Source organism: Mesoplodon mirus (assembly GCF_964341445.2).
Source record: "Mesoplodon mirus genome assembly, chromosome: 18".
NCBI classification, from domain to species: Eukaryota; Metazoa; Chordata; class Mammalia; order Artiodactyla; family Ziphiidae; genus Mesoplodon; species Mesoplodon mirus.
Genome location: NC_138994.1, coordinates 11,454,704 through 11,473,255, shown reverse-complemented (window position 1 = coordinate 11,473,255; position 18,552 = coordinate 11,454,704). Strand labels below are relative to the sequence as shown.

The 18,552-nt window shown below is 39.3% G+C and overlaps 1 protein-coding gene across 14 annotated transcripts in view; it reads left to right on the top strand.

The window, feature by feature from the left end:
• Positions 1 to 18,552, top strand: part of BPTF (bromodomain PHD finger transcription factor) — a 144,269-nt gene that overhangs the window by 64,721 nt on the left and 60,996 nt on the right. For all 14 annotated transcript variants that reach the window (XM_082602721.1, XM_082602719.1, XM_082602717.1 and 11 more), the window contains 3 exons: positions 2,950 to 3,137; positions 5,525 to 5,880; positions 6,364 to 6,495. In XM_082602721.1, coding sequence (XP_082458847.1) covers positions 2,950 to 3,137; positions 5,525 to 5,880; positions 6,364 to 6,495 — 676 coding nt within the window. The remainder of the gene's footprint in view (positions 1 to 2,949; positions 3,138 to 5,524; positions 5,881 to 6,363; positions 6,496 to 18,552) is intronic.

Here is an 18,552-nt window from a genome sequence, read left to right as displayed (position 1 = left end):
CTTTATGTATTGTGAGTATTAATTTTTCATTTTACCTATATATTTATATAGTCATTGCTTGTTTTTAACCCTTTCTGTTGTTTTATAAAGAAATTTTTACATTTTTTATGCAGTTAAATTTATCAGTCTTTTTCTTTAGGATTTCTCTGGATTTTGTGTCTTACTAAGGAAGACCATCCCTATCCCAAGAACATACATATATTTTACAGTAATTTCATATAATACTTCTATAACTTCATTTTTAATCCTTCTGGTGTATAATTTTGTGTATGATACGAGATGGAGATCTGTCTTAATTAGAACCTTTTCAATTGCAAGTGACCAAACCAGCTTAAACTAGCTTAAGTGAAAAGGGATTTAATTAGCTCATATAATTGGGAAGTCCAAGCCTTCACCAGGCATAACTGGACCTCCAGGTATCAAAACTCTTTCCATTTTCCTCTTTCTGTCTCACCTTTTGGATCTGCATATGTTTGTGTGTTAACCTCATTCTCTCCTAATACAGACAGGCTTTCCCCAAGTGGCAGGGAAGATGGCATCAGCGGTTTGTATTCATATCTTTCCAAGGTCTGTGACCCAAAGGCAAGGCCCCTACTCCTGCTCCAAATCAAAAGTCCTTGAGGAAGGAATTTGAGTGGCTTATCTTGGACATATTGTTCCTACTCCTGTGGCCAGGGCAGGCAAGGTATTATGATTGATGGCTCCAGCAAAAGTATATAATTGGAGTGGGGTAGGAATGGTTTTCCAAAGAAGGAGAGATGCTGTGAAGATAGGAAGCAGCAAATATCCACAGTTCCACCCTAGCTCAATACAAACGTGTGTATTCAAATTAAAAAATGCCTCTGCCTAACATAATGGAAAGATCTCACCCACAACTGAAAATTTTTTCAAAAACTTCTCTCCCAAAATGAACATCTGGTAATTTTAACTGTATCTAGGATTTCTGTGTATTGTGTGTATTATTTTGATTACGTCTGGTTGTGGCTTATCTTGATCTTACAATCCATGAGCCAAATTATGAACTTAACTACCTGTAACACTCATTAACCTGATGGTGGACGGTGTTCTCTGATAAACCTGGCTGCCCTTTTCTGGGAGGTTTTCTGGGAGAATGGATATGGATGAGAAGTGAGAAGCATACGGGAAGATCCCCCTTCTGGAGGCCATTCTTCTTTAACAGCCTAGATCCAGCTGACTTCTGTCAGGGATGGCCTGCTGGAAATTGCTGTAGGTTTGAATAATTATACATCCCAGTGTGACAGGTTTGGGGTTTTTTCTGGCAGTAACACCCCCTTGTAGATTGCCTGAATACCCAGCTAGTTAACCTAATGCCCAGAAACTTGGCTCAGAGTCCCTGAGGGTAAACCCCCTCTACTGGCCCAGTTTGTCTGCCCCAGCCCCCAGGTGAGCGCAGTCTGTCTAGGCTCCTGCCTCTTGACTCATTAAACAGTAAGTTAGGGAGGCTAGGGCCAGGCAGCTCTGTACTCAGCCTCCAGGCTGCATCACAGTGATTCACTCCTTTAAACAGGAATGTGGCCTTTGGGCAAGGTGTGCTAGACAATGACCTCCACTCTTAGCCTTGTTCCCTCTCTCTGCTCCTTCAAGTCGTACCCCCAGGGATGAATTTTCTGCCTCCTTTCCCTTATTTGCACTAAACTTAGCAAGTGGCAAAGGACTGACTCTCACCTGTTGGATTGTTGGCTCTAAATTGAGGCGCTTAATTTAAAAAGTGCTGTGCCATTCCCTTTCTGCTTTTAGGAAGTCTGGCCTTGACTAAATGACGTCTAAAAAGTCTTTATTGTAGAACTTCAAAGACAGTCCCAAGAAGTAGCCACTATCGGGAATTCTCTGGCAGTTCAGTGGTTGAGACTCCACACTCTCACTGCTGAGGGCCCGGGTTCAATCGCTGGTTGGGGAGCTAAAATCCCACAAGCCGCGTGGTGTGGCCAAAAAAAAATAAAGTTGCCGCTATAGTTCATCGTGTTGGCACAGAACTCTAGCATGGGTAGAATCATGGTCTGAGAGCCGAGAGAAAATCGTGGCTAGTCTAACTAACCAACTGCTTTGCTACCACACATTGAAGGTTACTAGCTTTCCAGCCTGAGATGGCAAGATACCCAGTACCCCTACCCCATCTTGATTTAGTCAGTGCCAGATTTTCTGCTTGGTTTTTCATTTGCCAGTGCCACACTGTCTTAGTTTTTAAAAGCTTTAAATTAAGAAAGAAAAATGAGATCTTGTTCAACTGTCCGGCCAGTGGAAATTGGATACTGATGCAATCGTTTTAGAACGTATAGAAATTTTCAGCTGAAGTGAGATTTATGGAAAAGCAGAAATTGCTCCTTGGCAGTTGAATCTGTCACTTTAAAAAATTAAGATATAATGAAAATGTGAGAGGCCTTTATTATATCTAAAAAAGCTAATGTAGTTGATTTTCACATGTATAGTTATCTGCATACACAGATAATTATCTAGATTCTTTAGGAAAAAATTCACTTGACATTTACGTTTATAAGCTTTAAGTTATTAGGTATTTAAACAGAATTTCAGTGGAAATCCTTCTAAAATTAATTATATCCTTTACTTTTAATACAGAAATCCATGTGGAATATATAAGGCAATATTTTATTAGTGTGCATTTTGAGTTATGTTTGTTACTTGTAAATCTGTAGCAGCCCTTCCTCTTTTCTAGTAGCTGAGCTTTAAAACAGATAACCTGGCATGTTTGAATTTTCTGTAAAATGATCAGTGACTCACAGTAAAGTTCTGACATACTTTCTTTGGAGTAAAACTTTAAGAATTAATGCATTTGCTTTGGCTGTTCAAGGACTTTTTATTTTCTGGATCTTAGTTGTCTACCAGATAGAAGTTTTGGATAAGTAAGGTGTTATTACTATATGTAATTTACTTACTGTTAGCAACTACTTTTGGCTTTTTATTTAATAACAGGTGATTTCAAATCAGAGAAGTCTAATGGGGAAATAAGTGAGTCTCCTGGAGGTGGAAGAGGAGCGTCTGGTTCAACTCGGATTATTACCAGGTTACGGAATCCAGATAGCAAACTGAGTCAGCTGAAGAGCCAACAGGTGGCAGCCGCAGCCCATGAAGCAAATAAATTATTTAAGGAGGGGAAAGAGGTGTGTTTTTCCTGTTTAAAACAAAAATCTCTGGAATGTAAAATAATTTTTAAAATAGGGGCAGGATGTTTGTAGAGGTACTTTTGAACTGTATTTTCCTCACTTCCGAGAGTGTAATGAGATTAAAAGTGTTAGGTTTGTATTATGATAAGTATAACTGTACACCCAAATTTCAATCCATGCATAGAAATGCTGTAAATGGGTAGTATTCTTTCTTACTCTATGGTTAGTTTTATTGTATATAATTCTAAAGAGATAGAGGCTGCTTCTTCACATGTGGGAACAGGTAGGCTATTTGTGGGCTTTAATGAAGATTTAATGCTCAGTTCTGGCTGTAGTCATTTTAGATGAACCTGCAGCTAAAAGATAAGACTTACCCCTTGATAGCAGAGAACAGTGTATAGAACAGCACAGCATCTCGACTCTGTGAACAAAAAGATTGAAGCTAGGACTCAGTATTTCTGTCTCCCAGCAAGCCATGATGATAGAATAAGGGCCACAGCTGTGTCTCTCAGATTTGAGAATTATTTGCAGGGTAGATATGCAGTGTTTTGTTTTTTTTTTTTTTTTTTTTTTTTTTGCAGTATGCGGGCCTCTCACTGTTGTGGCCTCTCCCGTTGCGGAGCACAGGCTCCGGACGCGCAGGCCCAGTGGCCATGGCTCACGGGCCCAGCCGCTCCGCGGCATATGGGATCCTCCCAGACCGGGGCACGAACCCGTATCCCCTGCATCGGCAGGCGGACTCCCAACCACTGCGCCACCAGGGAGGCCCAGTGTTTTGTTTTTTAATGCAGTGTTTTTAACATCAAAGAAATGGCTTTAAGGCAGTGGCTTTCAGACTTCTTTACTCTGACCCTCACTAAGACATTTTTCATAGCAACCCAGTACATACATCAAAAGTTTCCTGAAGTAGGGCTTCCCTGGTGGCGCAGTGGTTGAGAGTAAGCCTGCCGATGCAGGGGACACGGGTTCGTGCCCCTGTCCGGGAAGATCCCACATGCCGCAGAGCGGCTGGGCCCGTGAGCTATGGCCGCTGAGCCTGCGCGTCCGGAGCCTGTGCTCCGCAATGGGAGAGGCCACAACGGTGAGAGGCCCGCGTACTGCAAAAAAAAAAAAAAAAAGTTTCCTGAAGTAGTATTTTACTATGTGGGAAGCATTCTGGTATTTTCGTTTCTAGTCTATTGTATTATATTTCATTTTTTTAAAAGCTGAATAAGCCCCACTATTGATTTCACAGTCCACTAAAGGATTGGAATCAACTTTTTTTTTTTTGTGCGGTACGCGGGCCTCTCACTGTTGTGGCCTCTCCCTTTGCGGAGCACAGGCTCCGGATGCGCAGGCCCAGCGGCCATGGCTCACGGGCCCAGCCGCTCCGTGGCATGTGGGATCTTCCCAGACCGGGGCACGAACCCATGTCCCCTGCATCAGCAGGCGGACTCTCAACCACTGCGCCACCAGGGAAGCCCTAGAATCAACTATTTGAAACACTTTTTTTTTTTTTTTTTTGCGGTACGCGGGCCTCTCACCGTTGTGGCCTCTCCCGTTGCGGAGCACAGGCTCCAGACGCGCAGGCTCAGGGGCCATGGCTCACGGGCCCAGCCGCTCCGCGGCATGTGGGGTCTTCCCAGACCAGGGCACAAACCTGTGTCCCCTGCATCGGCAGGCGGACTCCCAACCACTGCGCCACCAGGCAAGCCCCTGAAACATTATTTTAACGTATCTATGAGCTCTTATCTAAAGCTGGAATGATAAAAGGAGCAGAAGAAAAGGTATTTTTAGGAATATATGTTTGCGGGAATAGTACATGTAATGCCCTCATGCCCTCTTTTGTCTCTAACCCCTGTATGTTGTAAGCTTGAGAGAATGATTGGTGAATGATTTATATATCACACATTTAGTTTCATGTGTATATTTGAGATACATGAAAGTACTTAATAATGTCCAACATATAATAGGCACTTTAATAGAGCTTAGTTTTCTTTCTTTTTGCAGGCATATCTTGGTTGTTTAATTATAACCAATTAGCTTTAGCTTTTAACTCAGCTTTTAAACTTCAGAAGTTTAGGGACTTCCCTGGTCGTCCAGTGGTTAAGACTTCGCCTTCCAATGCAGGGGGTGCGGGTTCGATCCCTGATCGGAGAGCTAAGATCCCACATGCCTCTCTGCCAGAAAACCAAAGCATAGAAAAACAGAAGCAGTATTGTAACAAATTCAACAAAAGACTTTAAAAAATTGTCCACATCAAAAAAAATCTTTAAACTTCAAAAGTTCAGTGATAAGATGTATCTTAACTTATTTTGAATGATAAATTACAAATTATTGAAAGATAGTTGATCAAATTTACATATTTGACATAAATAATGGAGTCTTTTTATTTTCTTGGTCAGGTACTGGTAGTTAATTCTCAAGGAGAAATTTCACGGTTGAGCACCAAAAAGGAAGTGGTCATGAAGGGAAATATCAACAATTATTTTAAGTTGGGTCAAGAGGGGAAGTATCGCGTCTACCACAATCAGTACTCCACCAATTCATTTGCTTTGAATAAGCACCAGCACAGAGAAGACCATGATAAGAGAAGGCATCTTGCACATAAATTCTGTCTGACTCCAGCTGGAGAGTTCAAATGGAATGGTTCTGTCCATGGATCCAAAGTTCTTACCATATCTACTCTGAGACTGACTATCACCCAGTTGGAAAACAATATCCCTTCCTCCTTTCTTCATCCCAACTGGGCTTCACACAGGTAAAGGAAACTAAGGTTTATTTATTGCTGTAAATATAGTAAATATTTACAAAATGATTATTGCAGTTGCACACTTTAAACTGTCATTATTAATGAATTGAATGAAGTCATTTTAGTCAGCAAAACACTAAGGATGTTAGGAATATGAGTAACTTTACTTCTGAAGTTACCGATCCAACACTAACATTGGGAAGATTTCTGGAAAGCAGAGTCTTTATTCCTGGAACCAAGTGGAGTCCAGACAGAGTTCCAGAACATCATGGAAGGTTTAAAGATTTGGAGGACGAATTGACCTCTGAGCTTCCTCTAGTGTTTAAAACCTATGATTCTGTGAGGTAGAAACTTCCAGTAGCAGTGTATTTTATACCTGCTTAGCCTAGAAACATATGCCCTATAAGGAGAAGTCTTCATAAATTACAGCTCTTGTGCTTTTAATTTAAGATCAACAAGATGAAATTTTGTTTTTTCCCTTCTGAAATTTAGGGCAAACTGGATCAAGGCCGTTCAGATGTGTAGCAAACCCAGAGAATTTGCGTTGGCTTTAGCTATTTTGGAGTGTGCAGTTAAACCAGTTGTGATGCTCCCAATCTGGCGGGAATCTTTAGGACATACCAGGTAAGTGAATTCTGAGCCTTGTGAATGGTGTGTTAGTCTCCTTTTTGGAATATGAGTCTATTAATAATGAAAGTTAATGTGTTGGAAAGGCCATAATAAAGACTTAACTCTTCTTGACCTCATTTTCCTCCTATAAGATGGAGGAAAACATGTAAGATGTAAACCTGAATAAACATTAGTTCTTATTTAGGATATAGGATTATAATGAAGATGAGAAGAGATCAGGTATATGAAAATTAAAAATATGTTCTAAGTAAAAAGCGTTTTTATTGAATAGAAAGAATGCTTATATTTTTTGCATATTTATTCTGGAATGTGCTAGACATCTTGATTTACTTAGAGTCGAGTATCTGGCCAAAGATCATGTAGCTCCTAAGTAGACTCAGAGTTGTGTGGCTTTAGCAGACGGTTAACAAAAAAGATAAATTTTGTTACTTGAATCTACTTTTTAGCCCTAATGGATTTATTTTTTAACTTTAATTTTTCAAAAGTTCTTATTATAAACCTAATATAAGCTTATGGTAAAAAACGTAAATTATTATTCAATGTAAAAAGTAAGGCTCCTTCCACCTTCCCTGCCCCTCTACAGGGCCCATTCCAAAGGTATAATGCTGTATTTTTTTAATTTAAATATATTTTGTGTTGCTTTCTACACCTGTGTTTTATCTTTTAAAAAAATTAATTTATTATTTATTTATTTATTTATTTATTGGCTGCATTGGGTCTTTGTTGCTGCGTGCGGGCTTTCTTTAGTTGCGGCGAGTGGGGGCTACTCTTCGTTGTGGTGCGCGGGCTTTTCATTGCGGTGGCTTCTCTTGTTGCGGAGCCCGGGCTCTAGGTGTGCGGGCTCCAGTAGTTGTGGCACGCAGGCTCAGTAGTTGTGGCTTGCGGGCTCTAGAGCACAGGCTCAGTAGTTGTGGTGCATGGTCTTAGTTGCTCTGCGGCATGTGGGATCTTCCTGGACCAGGACTGGAACCCATGTCCCCTGCATTGGCAGATGGATTCTTAACCACTGCACCACCAGGAAAGTCCCCTGTGTTTTATCTTACAATGAAAAATTTTAAGAAAAGTAAATATGCCTGCTAAATATTTTTCATCTGCTAAGGGTTGCTTTCAGTTTTCTGTAGTGTTTTCCCCCCATAAATCTTATGGATACTCTTTCCTCTCTCCCTCCTATTTTGAATGTAATTGCTGCTCCTGGTAGAAGCTTCCACAAATGGAATGGACTTAATTCTTCCTAGGATTAAAAAAAAAAAACACAACAGGGTTAAGTTAAGTTGCTACGAACGGTGCAGCCCAGGAGAGGAGAGCTAAATGGGTGGCGTGCCGGTATTTTTCTCACTGCCGCCTTTTCTCAGGGCAGGGAGAGCAAGCGGAAAGTCAGAGGCAATTGTGAGGCCTATATTTCTCTTTTTCCTTCTTGCATTTACTTCCAGACTTTCCCCAAACTCTTCTGTCCCAACAGTCTCCTATTCAGTGCTCATCCTGAAACTTGTGTTGGTGGTCTCTGGTGGCAGAGACCAATATTTTGAGAACTAAAGGAAAGCTAAATGTTGCTAAAGAAAACTTCAGTACTCAAATGTAACTTAAAATGACTAAGTCAAAGCTTTTATAAATTCGTTTCTAAATATTAAACATTCTAATGAAAATGCAATTCATTTTTTTTTAGTTAGGGTTTTTTCCCCTCCTGGTATGTCATTATGACTAGTCTTTTATCCTATTTTATTAAAAAAAAATTTTTTTTGGCGCACTGCGTGGCACGTGGGATCTTCTTTCCCTGACCAGGGATTGAACCCAGGCCCTCGGCAGTGAGATCGTGGAGTCCTAACCATTGGACAGCCAGGGAATTCCCATGACTAGTCTTTTAAACCTGTTACTAGAGTTATAAAATTGTATCATGAATTGTATTAGTATGACACATCTGGTAATATATAAGAAAGAACTTTTTTTTAAAATTATGATGAGGTGATATAAAATAGCATACTCTGAATTTTTAAAAAATTAGAGACCATGACTCATGAAAATTAGAAATTAATAATAGGACTTCCACTTTTGTCAGTAGTATGGTCACAAATGTTTAGGTGACAGACTCCTAAGACTTGATCCTAAGGCAGTATCTAGAAATTCAACCAAATATTTTACTGTAAAATGTTTGTTTATTATGATATTCAATAGTAAAGGTTTGAAGGCAGGATCATTTTGAAAAAGTTATGAAGTCTTGGTTGAAAAACATTAAAGAACACCTAAATAAATGAAAATATATCTCCTGTTCACGTATAGGAAGACTCAGTGTCTTGACAATGTCAATTTTTCTCACCTTAATATACAGATTAAGTTCAAACATATTAATAATTATAGTTGGGCTTTGTGTAGAATTTCACAAGATGGTTAAAAAGTTTTTATGGAAAGGCGCAACAATAGAAAAGGTAAATTTGAAGGACGAGGTGGAAGTACTTGCCCTCCCATGTAGCGAAACTTACTTGGTAGCTATAATACTGTGGTATAAACAAATAGACCAGTGGTACAGAATAAACAGTTCAGAAAGAGACCAGCCCATATATGGAAATACAGTATGTGATGGAAGTAGTATTGGAAAGGATGAACTGTCCAGTAGAAGATGAGGAGGAAATGAGTTGTCCGTACAGTGGTAAATTGAACTTCATTCTTTATATTATACACAATAGTCAGTTCCAGGTAGAGTAAATTCTAAATGTGAAAAACAAACTTTAAAACTCTGAGAATATAAGAGATTATCTTTGTGACTCTGCAGCAAAAAAAGTTCTCTTCTTCCTCCCTCCCTCTCTCCTCCATTTCCTTCCCTTTTTCCTCCCTTCTTTGTCCCTCTTTCCTTTCACTCGTTCCTTCTTCCTGCTTTTCTTCCTGCCATACTTCCTTCCTTTTCTCTTCTGATTGTTTTATTTCCTTCTTGATTCATTCAGTATCTCCCCTAACATAGCTAAGGCAGGCTTTATTTATTTCATTTGTAAGAGTGCTGTCTGTCAGATTTGAATGAGTGTCCATGTGTATGCCTGTGTGTGTGCACATACTAAAAGTGACTTTCCTTCTTCACCTTTAATATGTGATATGTACATAAGATTGTGTGAAATATATAAGCTATAATGAGTAATAATAAAATGAACACCTGTGAATTCACCACCCAATTTAAAAATAAGAAAATTATTATTGTATATACTTTGCATTCATATTACCTTGCCTTTCCTGAGAGATAACCATCATTTTTACATTTGTGTTTTGTTACACCCTTCCTTTTACTGTGTAGTTTTATCACATATGTATATAACAGTAGACAATGGTTTTCTGTTGTTTGAGTTTTATAATAATGTGTCATCCTAAAAGACTGAATCCTAGACTGGTTGAAGGTGTTTTTATTGTTTTATTATACTATAATCAAAAAAGGGTTAGTATACACAGTATATTCAAGAACTTCTATAGTTCAGTAAGAAAAAAATCAAACTATTTAGTAGAAAAAAAGGCCAGAGGTACAAACATAATTTAGAGAAAAGGAGACACAAATAGCCAAGAAATATGAAAAGATGCTTAACCTCCCTCGTAAGTTGGGGAAAAAGCAAGTTAAAACTAGGGGTTGGGCCAACATCGTTCTCAATGATGAAAAACTGAAACCATTTCTGCTAAGATCAGGAACAAGATATGGTTGCCCACTCTCACCACTATTATTCAACATAGTTTTGGAAGTTTTAGCCACAGCAATCAGAGAAGAAAAAGAATTAAAAGTAATCCAAATTGGAAAAGAAGAAGTAAAACTGTCACTGTTTGCAGATGACATGATACTATGCATAGAGAATCCTGAAGATACTACCAGAAAACTACTAGAGCTAATCAATGAATTGGGTAAAGTAGCAGGATACAAAATTAATGCACAGAAATCTCTTGCATTCCTATACACTAATGATGAAAAATCTGAAAGAGAAATTAAGGGAACACTCCCATTTACTACCGCAACAAGAAGAATAAAACACCTAGGAATAAACCTACCTAAGGAGACAAAAGACCTGTATGCAGAAAACTATAAGACACTGATAAAAGAAATTAAAGATGATACGAACAGATGGAGAGATGTACCATGTTCTTGGATTGGAAGAATCAACAGTGTGAAAATGACTCTACTACCCAAAGCAATCTACAGATTCAGTGTAATCCCTATCAAACTACCACTGGCATTTTTCACAGAACTGGAACAAAAAATTTCACAATTTGTATGGAAACACAAAAGACCCCGAATAGCCAAAGCAGTCTTGAGAAACAAAAACGGAGCTGGAGGAGTCAGGCTCCCTTACTTGAGACTATACTACAAAGGTACAGTAATCAAGATAGTATGGTACTGGCACAAAAACAGAAAGACAGATCAATGGAACAGGATAGAAAGCCCAGAGATAAACCCACATGCATATGGTCACCTTACCTTTGATAAAGGAGGCAAGAATATACAGTGGAGAAAAGACAGCCTCTTCAATAAGTGGTGCTGGGAAAGCTGGACAGCTACATGTAAAAGAATAAAATTAGAACACTCCCTAACACCATACACAAAAATAAGCTCAAAATGGATTAAAGACCTAAATGTAAGGCCAGACACTATAAAACTCATAGAGGAAAACATAGGCAAAACACTCTATGACATAAATCACAGCAAGATCCTTTTTGACCCACCTCCTAGAGGAATGGAGATAAAAACAAAAGTAAGCAAATGGGACCTAATGAAACTTAAAAGCTTTTGCACAGCAAAGGAAACCATAAACAAGACGAAAAGACAACCTTCAGAATGGGAGAAAGTATTTGCAAACGAAGCAGCTGACAAAGGATTAATCTCCAAAATACACAAGCAGCTCATGCAGCTCAATATCAAAAAAACAACCCAATCCAAAAATGGGCAGAAGACCTAAATAGACATTTTTCCAAAGAAGATATACAGATTGCCAAAAAACACATGAAAGGATGCTCAACATCACTAATCATTAGAGAAATGCAAATCAAAACTACAATGAGGCATCACCTCACACCAGTCAGAATGGCCATCATCAAAAAATCTGCAAACAATAAATGCTGGAGAGGGTGTGGAGAAAAGGGAACCCTCTTGCACTGTTGGTGGGAATGTAAATTGATACAGCCACTATGGAGAACAGTATGGGGGTTCCTTAAAAAACTAAAAACAGAACTACCATACGACCCAGCAATCCCACTACTGGGCATACACCCTGAGAAAACCAGAGAAAACCATAATTCAAAAAGAGTCATGTACCACAGTGTTCATTACAGCTCTATTTACAATAGCCAGGGCATGGAAGCAACCTAGGCGTCCATTGACAGATGAATGGATAAAGATGTGGCACATATATACAATGGAATATTATTCAGCCATAAAAAGAAACGAAATTGAGTTATTTGTAGTGAGGTGGATGAACCTAGAGACTGTCATACAGTGTGAAATAAGTCAGAAAGAGAAAAACAAATACCGTATGCTAACACATGTATATGGAATCTTAAAAAAAAAGGTTCTGAAGAAACTGGGGCAGGACAGGAATAAAGACGCAGACATAGAGAATGGACTTGAGGACACGGGGAGGGGGAAGGGTAAGCTGGGACGAAGTGAGAGAGTGGCATGGACATATATACACTACCAAATGTAGAATAGATAGCTACTGGGAAGCAGCCGCATAGCACAGGGAGATCAGCTCGGTGCTTTGTGTCCACCTAGAGGGGTGGGATAGGGAGAGTGGGAGGGAGAAGCAAGAGGGAAGAGATATGGGGATATATGTATATGTATAGCTGATTCACTTTGTTATACAGCAGAAGCTAACACACCATTGTGAAGCAGTTTTACTCCAATAAAGATGTCAAAAAAAAAACCCCCACAAAACTAGGGGCTGGGGCCTTCCATGGTAGTCCAGTGGTTAAGACTCTGCGCTTCCACTGCAGGGGCCATGGATTCGATCCCTGGTCAGGGAAGATCTCACATGCCACAGGGCATGGCCAAAAAAAAAAAAAAAAAAGGTCTGAGAATATATTCCAGGATGAATGTGGGCTTGTAGAGGTGATTCTGCTGGTTTGAAAACAGTTTCAGTCCCTACGTACCACTCACAATGCAGGCATCTTTGCCAGACTTTAAAATCTTACTGTGTAAAGACTCTTGGTGTCTTTGGAGTAACAGATCCTAAATACAATCAAAATATTAAAAAAAAAAAAACCCAAACCCCAAAAACTAGGTGCTATTATTTCACATCCATTGGATTGTCATAAATTTAAAGAGTATTGGCAAATGTGTGATATAATAGGAAGAGAATTCTGATACGTTGTCGATAAAAGAGCTAAATACTACAACCATCTTAGAGAACAATTTGGTAAAAGTAATATTGAGAATACAATCCTGTTCCTAACTAAAAACCTTAGCGAAACCTTGTATCTGTACATGAAGAGACATGTAGAAAGGTGTTCCTTATAATATTTTGTAATGGTGAAAATTGGTAACAATTCCTAAATGCCCATAATCAGGCATATTTAAATTATGGTGTGGTTCTCTAATAGCATACTGTACAGCAGTAAAAAAGCAAACCAGAGCAACATGAGTCAATGAGATTGACTCAGAAATGTACAACAGGGGCTCCCCTGGTGGCGCAGTGGTTGAGAGTCCGCCTGCCGATGCAGGGGACACGGGTTCGTGCCCCGGTCCGGGAAGATCCCACATGCCGTGGAGCGGCTGGGCCCGTGAGCCACGGCTGCTGAGCCTGCGTGTCTGGAGCCTGTGCTCCGCATCGGGAGAGGCCGCAACAGTGAGAGGCCCGCGTACCGCAAAAAAAAAGAAATGTACAACAGAGTGAAACAATTCTTTGCCTGAAAATATATGTAGTGTGATTCTATTTATGTAAAGGTTAAAAGAATGTATGCTAATATAATGCTGTATTGTTTAGGGATGTAGACATTTGTGGTAAAAGTTTAAAGAAGTGTAAGGCCTATGTGCTTGACACTTAAGAAATATGCTTCTAAATAGGTCAAAAAATCATAATGGAACCTAGAAAACATTATGAATTGAATGTTCATGAGAATACGACATAAAAAAAAAGAAAAAAAAAGAATACAACATAAATTGAAATTTGTGGGAAACAGCTAAAGAGTACCTAGGGGAAATGGGTAGCCTTCAGTGCTTACACTAAACAAGAAAAACTACAAATTAATTAGCTAGGCATGCATCTCAATGAGTCAAACCAAAGATGGGAAATATGTCAATATTTGATGAAATAGAAAACAGATGTATACCTTAGATACTATTATATTTACAAACCTCTGATGAGATTATCAGGAACGGGGTGGGGGTGGAAAGGATAAAGAACAAATAACCAATATCAAGAATGAAAAAGGGGACGTAACAAACAATATTTCTGAATCTCTCTCACTGATACTTTGGATTTCAAACCTTCACGGAGTCCACTAACATAGCATTCAGGCTTCCTGCATCCATAGAGAAAGTGCCCCAGTGGACTCCTCCTTTTGGGTGGGGGAAGGGTTGGGGAGGAGGAGTCCCACTGATCTGAATCATTGGACAGTAGGGCAGAGGCCACACTCTTAGGCAAGAAAAGGATTTCTGGTTCAGTTTGAAGGATATCACTGCACCTGTCAGTAGTAAGGAGATGGGCAGGACCAGATGATTTCATGAGGAAGTTCTTCAAATTTTAGGAAACAGATAATTCTATTTAAACTGTTCCATAAAATAGAAAAAGAAGGAAATCTGGTTCAGTATTATTTCTGTTAGTACAAAACTGTTCTAAAACTTGTTAAATAGATAAATAGAAAATCATGGCCCTGTCTCATTTATTAATATTTACCATTGATTAATAATTAATAGCAAATAGAAGTGTATGCAAGAAATCTTAAACAGAGCATTAGCAACTATAGTCAAGAGTAAATTAAAAGAATAATAAATCATGACTAATTTGACTACCTCTAGGTATGGAAGATTTGTCTGTTCTTAGGAGATTATTAATACCTTGCTATTTTAAGAAGTCAAAGAAAGAAAACTTTGATTTTCTCATTAGATGTCAAGAAGGTATTTGTTTATTAAGAAGATTTAAGTTCATTATTAATTCTTGGTTTAAAAAAAAACTTGGGTAAGTAGAAATAGATGAATGCCTCCTCCCCTTTTTGGTAAAGATGTATTTCAAACCAAACCGTCATGTGTTTTGATGAAACCCTTGAAGTATTTCCATTAACATTTAGGTGGAACAAAACAGAGATACCCACTGTTGCTGTTATCTTTTAACTTTTCTTTAAAGTATTAATGCAATATACCGAGAGAAATAAAACATAAATAGGTAAATGTAGGGACAGTTATATATAGTTGATCTCATTATATACTTAATTGACTGAAAAACTATAAAACAATATGAAAATTAATTAAGGTGGCCCCCATACTGAACATTCGGTTTTATATATGCAGATAGTAACCATGAAGAAAATACAGCGGGAGTTCTGAGTTAACATAACAAATTGAATGAGCACATCTAATTTTGCTCCCCACTGACCTCCACCAAAACTATGGCAAAGGGATTTTTTCAAAGCATAAACCCACAGGGACAAGGGGAACAACAGAGAAGACAGCACCAGTAAAACTTCAAGCAGTACTGCAGGAGGATGAGTGGTACCCTACCCAGGAGAGCCAAATCCCAAGTCGGGGGGGAGAACTGAGAATTTTCACCAGTCACGCCATAGAATCCTCAAAAGGCACAAAAGCAGGAAGAGCAGAGCAATGCATGATTCTGTCTCTGCAGTGCACCTGTTTACACATGGTCCTGCCAGGTACCCTGAGTGTGGTGAGCGTACTGTCTTCTAGGCGTTGCTTAGGACTGCGCCCTTTGATTGCACCACAAGAGGCTCTTAACTTGTGAAAGGTGACCTGGAGACAAATTTATTTTTTTCTGGGAACCTTCTTTTAATAGTGACAATATTGCTCTTGCTCATGCAGCTAGTTTTCTTCTTGCTGAGTTTTCAAAAGCCAAACTTTATATTGTTTGGGATACACACATAGGTGGTGGTAAAACTGTAAAGAAAAGCAAGGGAATGATAACACAAAAGTCAGGATAATGGCTGCCTGGGGGTGGGACACACTAGTTTTGGATGTAGTGGTTATTGATAAGGTTCTGTTTCTTAACTTGGTTACAGTTTACATATTTTTAAAAATTACAATGAAGAAAACATCCAGCAACGACAAAACACCTCAAACCAGGAATACATTTAATAAATATTTAGGAGCATGTTAAGAAATGGTTAAAACTTTACTAAGGATATAAAGGATACTTTGGGACTTCCTTGGCAGTCCAGTAGTTAGGACTATGCACTTCCACTGTGGGTTCAATCCCTGGTTGAGGAACTAGGATCCACTTGCCGTGCAGTGCCCCCCCCCCAAAAAAAAAGATATAAAGGATACTTTGAGTAAATGAAAAGATACATTATATGCTTACATATGTATGTTGCATTTTTCTAAAGATGCCATGCAGTATATTTTATATTAACTTAATCTATCAAATTTAATACTCATTTGCATTGTGAATAGGAGTTTTCTTCCTGGTGGGAGAGGGAGGCATGACCAAAATAATACTAATATTTCCTCTAGAAAATGTGTAAGAAAAGGGAAGTAGGTATTACAAAAAAAGGGAATAGATATTTAGAATGTATCTTGAAGCTATGATAATCAGAATAATTTGTACTCTAGAAGAAGTAGAGCAGTGGAATCAAACAGAGAATCCAGAAATAGACCTAAACACATGTGGGAATCCACTGTGATAGCTCTGCCTGTCAGAGAAGGAAAAGAGGGCGTGTTTGGGGAAAATATCACCCAGATTCCTGCCTCAGCAAAAACATTCAGACAAATGAGGATTGAAAAATACCCAACATATTGTTAAAAACTATAACAAAAAACTTAAGAGCGCGTGGATTAATTTATGTTTCTGTTGTGATACTTTCTTTTCAAACAGATATAAAACCCAGATGCCATAGATGAAAAAAGGGGATATATGTATTTAAAATTCTGAGTGGAAAAATAATATTATAATCAAATCCAAAAGACAGATGACACACTGAGGAAAAATATGTGTACCACAAATGGAAACTTTCCTTTTATAAATGAAAAAGACCTTTTATAAATGAAAAGCCCATTACAGATAAGACACAGGATTTGAACAGGCATTTGGCAGAAAAATAAATATATAAGGCCAGTAGACATAAAAAAGTGGTAACTTCTCTCATAATTCAAGAAATGTAAATAAAAACAATGGGATAGTATTTCTTCCCTCTCAATTGGGCTAGTAATTTAGAATTTTTGTACTAACGAGTGAAGGTGCGGGAAAGCAGGGTTGCTTTTTAATTGATGGCAGTGTGAAGCGTACAAATCTGAAGAGCAATTGGGCACCATCTGTCAGCACTTTAAATATAATACTCTTTGGACTCAGCCATTCTACCAGTGGGAAACATAAAGGGCTATTCCTCAAGTTTGCTAAGAAGCACGTAAAACATGGTTTCCTGTAGCTTTGTAATAGGAAGAGAAACACAACAAAACCCTGTGGAGGTGGGGAACGGAGTTGAGGCTCAGTCCCCACTCCTGGCCCAGCTCTCTGAACCGAGGACGTGTGGAGGGACCCCCTGCCCCCAGTGCACTGACCAGTACGGAGTGGTGTCTGGAGGCTCGTGGTACCAGCGTCAGGCTGCCAGCAGTAGCCAGGGTTTCTGCCCAACTAAATGGAATTGAACCCCTGCAGAGCTCACCTTTCCTGCTGCCTTTTCCCATAAGGATTGTGTTGGAGGTAGTGAGAACAGTAGAATCTATTCTGGGAGAGCGGACATCACAGTTTAGCTACAATACTACCTCACTGGCCTGGCGTCAGCAAGGTGAAGCCTTTGTCTTTGATGATGAAGATGGACCTGTTCCCCATGTGAACACCAAGAGCACAAGCTGAGTGCCCAGCTTAGCTGTGCGTTCCCAGAGTGTCACTGTACTGGTGTTCTCCCCAGACAGTGCCCCATTCCTGGCCACCAACTGCGAAGATGGCTCAGATGCTGTGCCAGACCTGGCCTTTTATAGGTGTTTAAAGCTGAACCCACAAAAACCCTGTTGAGAAATACTACTTGGTCGTAACTCAGTCACTACTTCTTTACTCTGGAGAGCTGAGGCTGGCAGGTTATCCCCTGTGTTGTGCCTACAGAGCTTTCCCCACTCCCTGGTTGCAAATTATGGTATCTGAGACTAAATTAGTCCCCAGTGAGAATCCACTCCCTTTCCTCTCCCATCAGTAGTGAGAGATGAAGAATCTTTGCTATACTAGTTGTGTGCAGTTAACAGGCATGAGCTCTTGGCCTTGGGGACACTAGATTCTAGGGTGCTGTAATCACAAGGACACAAAACTTTATTCAAAGTGGAGATAGATAAATAGGAAGTTTTTGGTGGAGGGACAGAGGTGAAAAGAATTAAATCCCCTCCCACATCTTTCTTCTGCTCCCCCAAGTTAACAGAAGATCTCTTTATTCTTTTCACATAGCTGTGCATTTGAAATTGGCTACATCTGGGTAGGGTATGATAAAAGCAATTCTTCTACCACTAGGGCTCTTAGAGACCGGAGCTCCTTTCTTCGTAGATTTTGGTTAATGTTCTTCTTTATGGGAAATATTCCCATTCATGAAAATCTAATCTAATCACCTTAAAGTAGAACCTCACCATAGACCTGCCCATCTCCTTACTGGTAGGTGCAGTGATATCTATTTTCTTACCTGAAAAAAGAGTGTGGTCTGTGCCCTATGCCTAATGATTAATGCCCAGTCAATGTGGTTCTTCCTGCCCAATCCTTCCCGTCATCCAAAAGCAGGAGCCCTGTGGGTCCCTTTCTCTGTGGTTGTAGGAAACCTGAGTTCTATGTTAGTGGACCCTCTGAAGATATTAAAATCCCAAGTACTAGTAGAAATAGGAATATTGGTTGATAAAATAAGAGTTTTGGGATTTGTTGGTCTTTTGGGGGGAAGGAAAGAAGATATGTATCTTCTGGT